This window comes from Setaria viridis, chromosome 8 (assembly GCF_005286985.2).
Source record: "Setaria viridis chromosome 8, Setaria_viridis_v4.0, whole genome shotgun sequence".
Taxonomy (NCBI): domain Eukaryota; kingdom Viridiplantae; phylum Streptophyta; class Magnoliopsida; order Poales; family Poaceae; genus Setaria; species Setaria viridis.
The window spans coordinates 4966203-4976111 of record NC_048270.2 but is presented as its reverse complement, the minus strand read 5'-3'; the positions used below and the strand labels follow the sequence as shown (position 1 = coordinate 4976111).

General features: G+C 42.4%; 1 protein-coding gene across 1 annotated transcript; it reads left to right on the top strand.

Moving 5' to 3' along the window:
- Positions 1-4706: 4706 nt before the first annotated feature.
- On the top strand, positions 4707-8305 carry LOC117866532 (receptor-like protein EIX2). Its single transcript, XM_034750763.2, has one exon. The coding sequence runs from the start codon at positions 5325-5327 to the stop codon at positions 8214-8216; it is 2892 nt and encodes a 963-aa protein (XP_034606654.1). The 5' UTR covers positions 4707-5324; the 3' UTR covers positions 8217-8305.
- Positions 8306-9909: the final 1604 nt, after the last annotated feature.

Below are 9909 nucleotides of genomic sequence, written 5' to 3'. Positions count from 1 at the left end.
TTTGGGATATCGCTACGTCCCCCTTAAAGCTACCTGTGTGTGATGTGAGCCGCATCTGCAATCAGGAAGAGGGGAAGTTGCTCCCTTTCCCTTTAGGACCCTAGTTTGGAGTTAGGATGTTGGTGACAGGGAGCCTGTCAAGGCAAGTGTGCTCGATGTGCTGGGAGACTGGGATGATGGATATGCAGTTTATCTTTATGCTTGCTGCTACTTAGGAAACTCGAGCCTACTCCTTGTCTACTTTTGATCCTTAGCATTATGCCACTTAAAGCTTGCATACTGTAACACCCAAAATTCCATCAAAAAAATAATGTAAGCAACATGTGTGGTCTTTCTTTTCTAAGGATTTAATAAATTTGTTGAAATAAATCTCGGCCTTCAATAATCTAAACAACACTTGAAACAATTTTAGAATCAACAAGTGATTGATAGAGTTTTTTGTTTGCTTTGGTTTTTATTTGAGTTGAGTTTGCAAAAATTTTGAATCAAAAAACCCCCTCAATCTTTTTTTCCTCTCTCTCTCTCCAATCCTTTTCCCCTCTCTCTCCAATCCAACCAACCGGCCTTTTTCCTTTTTCCTTCTTGTTTTTCTTCCAGCCCAACCATCTTTCCCTCTCCCTCCTTTTCTTCCCAGCAGCCTGCCTCCCGCTGGCCCAACGCTCCCGCCAGCCCACCTCCCCTTCCCTCTCTCTTCCTTCTACTGATAGGATGGGCCTACCTAGCATGCCTTCATCCCACCTCCGGCCACACCCGAAGCCACCTGCGCCTGCACCGCTTGTGCCGAGGCCCTCCGCCTCCTCGCACCCCTCCACCTCCCGTCACCGCTCCGGCTCCCCACGCCCGCTCGCCTCCTGCACGGACACCACCCGCCCTCCGTTTCCTCTCCTTCAGCTCATAGCCGCCGCTCCCCTTCACTCGCCATTAATGGCCGTAGCTACCACCCCTTTCTCTCCCCTGTACCGCCTCCACTCCCTTCCCGCCCCTATAAAACACACCCCCGCCTCCACCTGGCGCCCCTCCACCCATTTCCCATCACCAATCGCCACCGAAGCCGCCTGCACCAAAGCTCGCTGACGCCACCATTCTTTCTCCGCCGCCGGCCCTGTGCACCGCTGCTTCCGCCCGTCATCGCCGCCAGTAAGCAACCCCTGGGCTCCCCTCTCTCCCCTCCGCCGTTTGCGCCGGCCGCTAAGGTTCCCACCACGCCGGAGCGCCGGTAGAGCCGCTCCCTGCGCCGGCGTGAGTGAAGAAGAAGAAGCTCACCCTTCTTTCCCCTAGGGAATCCTTTAATTATGTTTCTTTTCTTTGTGTTTTGCAACCTTCATAGAAAACTTCCTGAACCTTTTGGATATTCCAATTTAATCAGAGACATATGCACTTTTATAGATCTAGCCATGCTCTTTTTCTTAGTTCTAAAATACTGTTCTCTCTGTCTTGTCAATCTTTCTTGCTAGCCCCTGTAAACTATGGTTAATTCTGTTTAGGTCCTCACAACCTTGTTTATCTCATATCTTCTTCGTTTTAACTCCAGTTTTAGCGATTCTCGTGTTCACGCAATTGTCTCTACATGAACGTTAGTTTTAGGAGTTTATTTTAAGTCTTTTAATCTGTTTTGGTGTATTGTTTCTTATTTTGTTGCTTGTTTTACTTGTGTGATCGTGTAGACGACGTGCCGTTCGAGGAAGGTCACGAGCAGCAGTTAGAAGAAAAGTTTCTGCAGTTTGTCAAGGAAGGCAAGTGGTTTCCTCCTTCATATTTTTTTTCATCCCAATAACAGCCTGTTAATTCACTTTACTATTTCTTGTATTGCATAATTTGACAGTATACCTATTTAAGGATTTACTAATCTTTTTCCCCAACCCTTGAACACCAGATTTAAATCTTGTTGGATAGAAATGCTTAGATGCTTACTTTGGGATGGTAATATTATAATATTGAGAATATTAATCATGACATTAATTGTTGTTACATCTAGATAATTAAAAGATTATTTGATTTAATCGGAACATGGAGAACCACCTAGGAAAATAGTACAACCACAAGAACTATCATGACTCTGGTCTTGGCTAATTGATTAGAGATTCTAGTCTGGGGTAATCTTACCGAAAGGGCAAGAGGGGCGGCGATAGATGGGGTATAACCCAGTCCTCTTGGGGAGTGGGCTTTGCTAAGACACGATGCCCACTAGGAAGGTTTATGCACACTACCGCTCCGAAAACCTTAGCGGCTTACCACTTATTAGGGAATCTTTGTAAATGCCTCGTAGCATCCCTATGCAATCATATCTTGAAAGTGTGGTATTGTGTCTGGCCTGCACATCATGGTTGGGTCTAAAGTTCTTTTGAACTTTTACGTGACTTGTGGGTAAAGATGTGCAACCTCTGCAGAGTCTAAAACTGATATATTAATCATGCTCACGATTAAGAGCGGCCTGGACCCTCACATGATAATTGAACTTAAAGATGAAAATAAATCATGGTTCCTTGGTTTTTGGATAATGTTGGTTCTTTATGCTTAATTGGGTTAGTATAAACTTACACCTAGTAAATATGTGCTTGCTAATAAAATGTGATCAACTAAAAATGCTAACCGCTGAAAGCCTATCAACCTCTCCTTGTTAGTCTTGCATAATTTCTCCCACTTGCTGAGTACCAACCATAGGTGTACTCATCCTTGCCCAATGCTGCTCAGAAGCTTTTGACGACGCGGAGTACTTCGATGACTTCGAGGAGTTCTAGACGAGCGTTCACCAGTCAAGAGCCTATGGAGAAGCTGTCGTTGTTTCTTTCGTGTTAAGTTAACGTGAAACAATTAAAAACCTTTGTGTCTATCTTTCGGAGTGTAATAAAGTTACCAACTGTTTTGTTTATGTTTTGAAACACTGTCTTTGATGTATTCAATTATGAAGTCAACATATATGTGAGAACGGATCCCGGCACACATATGCTATGCATTCGATTTTGTCCAAAAACCGGGTGTGACACATATGGATGGTGACGTGAACCTGTCCCAGCTTGGGGACAGCTCGTGAGTTTGCAGGTTACAAGTACGACTTCGACAACAACCACGATGATCGTACGACTGAGGGTTGCTCTGCTATGCTCAAGAAAGCCTGTGGAGGTGGTCGTGAAGATGGAGATGCTTCTAGAAGCTAGCTACTGCTGTGTTGACTTTATTCATGTCGTTTAGCCCAAGGGGTACGTACCATATCGTAATCTCAAATTTTGGGATGTAATAAATAAATTTGTATTGTTATTGTGATATGGAAGTAATATTTATATTGAAATAAGTTTTGTACGTGATAGTTACTGGTTCAGGAACTATCATGAGGATACAGGGAGTCGGATTTCTCCTTACGAAAATCCGGTTCGTTTCACCGGGCTCGTGCACCGCTACACCATAGGCTGCTCGATCCTTCCCCAGTGGCGAAGCTCTCCACTCTCAGGAGGAGAGGGTGTGCTCGTCGCTGCACGAGGGCACCACTGCTGCCGCTGCGGCACACTTCCGAGCCCTCTTAGTTTCTCCACCGGTCATCGGTCAAGGTCTGCGGGGGTTGGGGTCGATAGGAGCCTAATCTTCTCATGGGGAGGGGATGGTGGGCCAGCGACCCAGCATGCACGCGTGATGTGTTGTCGACCGGAGGGACTGGAAACCTCCAGTTGGTTGTAAATTCAGCTATGTTTGTGTTTCAAGTATGCTTGTGTACGCCCGACCTTACATTACAAAAGCTGAAACACATCACAAAGCTCAAGAAAAAAGAAAAGAAAAACAGTACTACTTTTGGTGGGTGTCACACTGTACAGGGAGAGTGCACTGTGATTAAGCATGGATGCAATTCCCTTCACCTGCTAAATTTGGTACTGCATCGGCAGATACTCCTGTATGCTTAAACAAGAAGCCGACCTGAACTAGCAGTCTTTGTATATGCTAGCAGAGAATGGTTCGGCGCATCACATCACAAAAAGGAATAGATGCTTGCCTACCCCAATTGGACGGCAAGAAATGGTTTTATAAGGCGTATCATACATCAATTAGATTTTATGGCCATAGAATATATTGTAATATCCTCTCTTTTTTTCTTATGAATTACTCCACCCGTTCCAAATTGTAGGTCCTTCCAACTTTTTGGAGAGTCAAACCATTTATGTTTGACCAAAATTATAGAGAGGATTATAAAGATTTATGGCACCAAATAGATATACTATGAGAATATATATAATAAAGAATCTAATAATAGTTATTTGGTATCATAAATGTTAGTACTTTATTATATAAATTTGGTAACATTTAAGATACTTTGACTTTCCAAAAAAGTTAGATTGACTTACAATTTGAAACGGAGTACCTGTACATAACTCATCAATCATTGTAATATATAACCAGTAGGGCCTGACCCCTCTGTTTAATAAAAAAATAAAGATAAATCATTATGTGGGCTTTAACTGCAAGACTTGCACATCTGTGCGATTATGCTACGGAGTGATAGGTAATCGTCAATGCAACACGGCGGTCCACACACGTTCAATAAGAAATTTCGTCTAATGTACTCATGTCTTTTCATAGCATTAATTGACTGAAAATATATGATCTTTCCTATCTGATGGTGAAATGTGGAGGCTACCATTCAGACAATACGACCAAGACTTTGACTGCTGAAACGGATGCCAACGAATGAGATGAACTGAACGTTTCCATTTCGATATATATTTGCAAATAGAAGAAGAAGGGTGTGCGTGCTGAAAATAGCTGCGGTCAGGTTCCTGCTTCTCCAAATAACAGCCATAATCTGGCTGCTTCTGATCCGACAAAGGTCATCCAGTTCCTGCCTTCGAGCTAAGAGATCGAATGGGAGATGCATCGCAAGTGAGAGGGGTGCACTGCTCTCATTGAAGGCCAGCTTATCAGATCCGGGAGGCCAACTCTTATCATGGAAAGGAGAGGCAGATTGCTACCAGTGGAAGGGTGTCCACTGCAGCAACCGAACCATCCATGCTGCTCTGCTCTTGCTCTGCTCTCCTCTGCTGCTGTTCTAGTGCTTGCTCTGCTCCTGCTTGAAGTAAGTCGCCAACTGACCATTATTTGTGGTGTCGATGCTTGCTGTATACTATATAGTATACATATCATTATTTGTGGTCCTTGTATGTATGGACGACTAGGACCGACTAATCACCATGGCGACTAGGTCCGACTAGACGACTGTATAACATTGCTGATGATACAACCAAGACTTTTGCGTTAGTTGACTGCTGAATGGATGCCATCGAATAAGATGAGCTGAATGAATGCTATGCTGATACTGCACTCATATCTCATACGTGCTGAAAATGGCTGCGGTGAGATTCCTGTTTCTCCAAGGAACAGTCCTAACCTGGCTGCTTCTGATCCTGCCCATGCCCTCAAGTTCCTCCCTTCAAGCTAAGAGATCGAATGGGAGATGCATCACAAGTGAGAGGGATGCGCTGCTCTCATTGAAGGCCGGCTTATCAGATCCCAGGGGCCAACTCTCATCATGGCAGGGAGAGGATTGCTGCCAGTGGAAGGGTGTTCACTGCAGCAACAGAACCAGCCATGTTGTCAAGCTCGATCTCCATGGTGACCTTGATCATTCTGAGAACGCACTCGGAGGTGAGATCAGCTCCTCCTTAGTTGAATTACAGCATCTGAAGTATTTAGACTTGAGCTGTAACAACTTCAATGGTTCAATCATTCCAAAGTTTATTGGCTCCCTTAAAAGTCTTGAATACCTCAACCTTTCCAAGGCGGAATTTGGGGGGAGAATGCCTCCGCAGCTAGGTAACTTATCCAAGCTCGTCTATCTTGATCTTAATTCAAATTACGGGGGCTCTCTATACTCAGATAGCCTTACATGGGTGTCACATCTTTCCCTACTAAAGTACCTTGACATGAGCGGGATGAATCTTAGCGCCGCAGTAGACTGGATTCATGGAATGAGCAGCCTTTCGTCACTAGAAGTTCTTCATCTAAGTAACAGCCATCTAAGAAACACAATTACCATTCTCAGCCATTCTAATCTAACAGCACTTAAGGTATTGGACATCGGCAGGAACTCCTTTCATACTACAATTTCTCCCAATTGGTTTTGGCATATAAGGACATTGACTCATCTTGACATCTCCTCATCTGGCTTCCAAGGCCCAATTCCTTATGAGATGGGAAATATGACCTCACTTGAGCAAGTTTATATAGGTGACAACAATATTACGAGTATGATACCACTGAATTGGGAGAACCTATGTAACTTGAAGATTATGGATCTTTCAAAGAGTAATATCACTGGGGATATAGGTGATTTGATGGACAGGCTTCCAAAATGTTCATGGAACAAGCTGTACGCGTTGGATTTTTCCAGTAACAAATTGGGTGGGAACCTTCCAAATTGGTTACAGCCTCTAAAGAATCTGAGTTACTTAAATTTGAATGGTAACGATATCACGGGCCCTTTACCATTCTGGATAGGAGGGCTTAACAATTTGACTATATTAAATCTTGGTTCTAACCGGCTGGTTGGTGAAATAAATGAACAGCACTTGGAAGCATTGACAAATTTACAAGTACTAGAAATGTCTGATAACTCTCTTTCCATGGGGGTACACTCGAATTGGATTCCTTCATTCAAATTAAAGGTGGCCAGTTTTAGGTCATGCCAGCTTGGACCTGTGTTCCCATCATGGATTAGATGGCAAAGGAGTATCGATGTTCTTGACATTTCAAATGCAACCATATATGACAATGTACCTGATTGGTTGTGGGTCGTAGTTTCAACGGCTTTCATTTTGGACATGTCAAAAAATTTATTAAATGGCACATTACCAGCAAGTCTTGAAATGTTTGCGGCAGAAATAATTGACCTTAGCAGTAACAGATTTGCAGGTCCAGTTCCACTTTTTCCAAGAAACGTACTGTATCTTGACCTCTCCAGAAACAATTTATCAGGAACACTGCCAGACTTTGGAGCCATGAAGTATTTACATACTTTTGCTCTTTACAACAATTCAATTTCTGGCAGTATACCATTTTCGCTGTGCCTCGTGCAATCCTTGCAGAATCTAGACCTATCAGGAAACATGTTATCAGGAGAGTTGCCCACTTGCAAAGGAGATTCTGGTCCGTACAAATATTTGGTTGCACTTAACTTAAATAGCAATAATCTTTCAGGAGTTTTCCCGTCAGCTCTTCAGATGTCCCAAGATTTAGTTTTCCTTGATCTTGCATATAACCAATTCTCTGGGAATTTGCCAGCATGGTTAGGAGATAAGTTGCCATCCCTAGCATGGCTACGACTGCGGTCCAATAACTTTTCTGGCAATATTCCCATTCAACTTGCAACGATTCAAGGGCTTCAATATATTGACCTTGCATGTAACCGCATTTCTGGTCAAATACCTGAGCCCATAGTGAACTTGAGTGCAATGGCTCGCTCCAACGGAGATAGTCTCCTTAATGAAGTAGAAGGACCTGGAATTGGCATCAGCCTTATTAATGAAGTAGAAGGATTTGGAATTGGCATCGAAACTTATAGTTCTATGATTTCCTTTACAGAGACCACGTCAGTTCTAACCAAAGGGCAACAGCTTGAATTTACTAAAGGATTTCAGTACATGGTAAATATTGATTTATCATGTAACAATTTGACTGGACAAATTCCTCAAGGCATTAGTGCTCTGGTTGCTTTGAAAAGCTTGAATGTTTCTTGGAATCATTTAAGCGGGAGAATTCCCAATAACATTGGTGACCTCAAGGCATTGGAGTCCCTCGACTTGTCACATAATGAGCTATCTGGAGAGATCCCTTCAAGCATATCAGCTCTAACTTCTTTGGCCAGCTTCAACCTCTCATATAACAATCTAAGCGGAAGAATACCAACAGGGAATCAACTTCAGACGCTAGCAACTGATGACCCGCAATCAATGTATGTTGGAAATATTGGTTTATGTGGTCCTCCGCTCCCAAAGGGTTGCCCTGGAAATGCAGCAAGTAATTCTCCAGTTGATGAGCCTGAGCAGAAGGACAATGGGATGGTGAAGTCCATCTACCTGAGCATGATTATTGGGTTCATCTTTGGCCTTTGGGTGGTGTTCTGCATTATGTTGTTATATAAGGGACTGCGGTATTCGTATTTCGCCTCCATTGATTACTTGTATCACACGATGTGCGTTCATGTTGTTGTCACTCGGAACTTCTTGATGAGAAGGTAATTCTTAATGTTTTACATCGTGTGACATGTATAATTAAGCTATGTATTTGTAGTTTGTGTATGAAGCACAAGAGGATGGTTATTACTGTATTTGTTATAGTGTGCACGGCACCACCAGTGTATCATTGTATGATGGTTCCTTCTATGTATCCAAGCGCAGTGTGCGATGACCCAAAAAAGATTTAAAGTATCCCTTCATAAGCACAAAGTTAGATATATATTTTTATTCATGCAGGACTTAAAATTCTGCCGTGGACATTTTTTTATTCATGATTAACTTTTGTTTGCATTTTTATTTTTAATAATTGCATATGGATTCATGAATAAAAACGGCACCCTACATACACATAAACAAATGTTATTCTCTTGTCCGGAATCAACATCCTAGCCACATTTCAGATTCTTGCAAGGTACTTCACGGACACACTGTGAGAATTTGGTGGAACGTGGACATGAGAGTTTGCTTGGATTACTACTTGATCTTCAAGTAAACAATCTATTCTATCTCTATCTCATGCACAACAACCTACACATTGAGATCTACATGAGTAGGACTTGGTTTCAAGAAGATCTTAACTAATTCTAACATCCTCCCTCAATCTAAAATCTCCTTGGCCTTGAGATTTAGATTGTTCCTGAAGTCTTCGAGCTTCCCAACTAGTAAAGCCTTTGTAAAGCCATCAGCAATCTGTTCTTTGGTAGAAATAAGCCGAACCTTAGCTACACGCTCTCTGACAAAATGGAAATCAATTTCAATGTGTTTGGCTCTAGCATAAAAGACTGGGTTAGCTGACAAGTATGTTGCTCCCAAGTTATCATACCAGAGACACGGTGGTTTATCAAGTTTAACACCAAGCTCTTTGAGTAGTGACTCCATCCATATTGCTTCTGCAACTGCATTAGTCATAGACTTGTATTCCGCTTCTGTACTTGAACGAGAGACAGTAGCTTGCTTTCTAGCACTCCAAGAAATAAGGTTAGGTCCCAAAAATACTGCAAACCCACCTATAGATTTTTTGTCATCAATACTTCCTACCCAATCAGCATCTGAGAAAACACTTAGCAACAATGAGTTGGATCTTTGAATGTGTAACCCGAGACTAGCAGTAAGTTTGACATATCTGAGAATTCTTTTAACAGCTATCCAATGATCTGTGGTGGGTGCATGTAAAAGTTGACATAAGAATGCTATATTAGGTCTAGTGAGAGTAAGATACTGAAGAACCCCAACTATACTCCTGTAGCGGATACTATCTTCTGCACTCAGCGGCTTGCCTTCATATCTTGAGAGCTTTTCTGATGTTGATCGAGGAGTCAGTGAAGGCTTGCTTTTGGTCATACCTGCTCTCTCTAGTATTTCATTTGCATATTTTTCTTGTGACAGAAGCAAGCTTTCCTTATCTCTTTGCACTTTGATGCCCAAGAAATAATGCAAGTCTCCTAAGTCTTTCAAGGAAAAATCCTTCTTTAGACCAGTCATCAAAGCTGATACGGCTTTACTAGAAGAACTTTTAACAATTATATCATCCACATATATGAGCATATAAATTGTTATTCCAGCCTTATGATAAATAAAAAGAGAGGTGTCTGATTTCGAAGTATTAAATCCAAGATCAAGTAACTTAGAACTCAATCTAGCATACCACACCCTAGGTGCTTGTTTTAGACCATAAATAGCTTTGTCAAGTCTACAT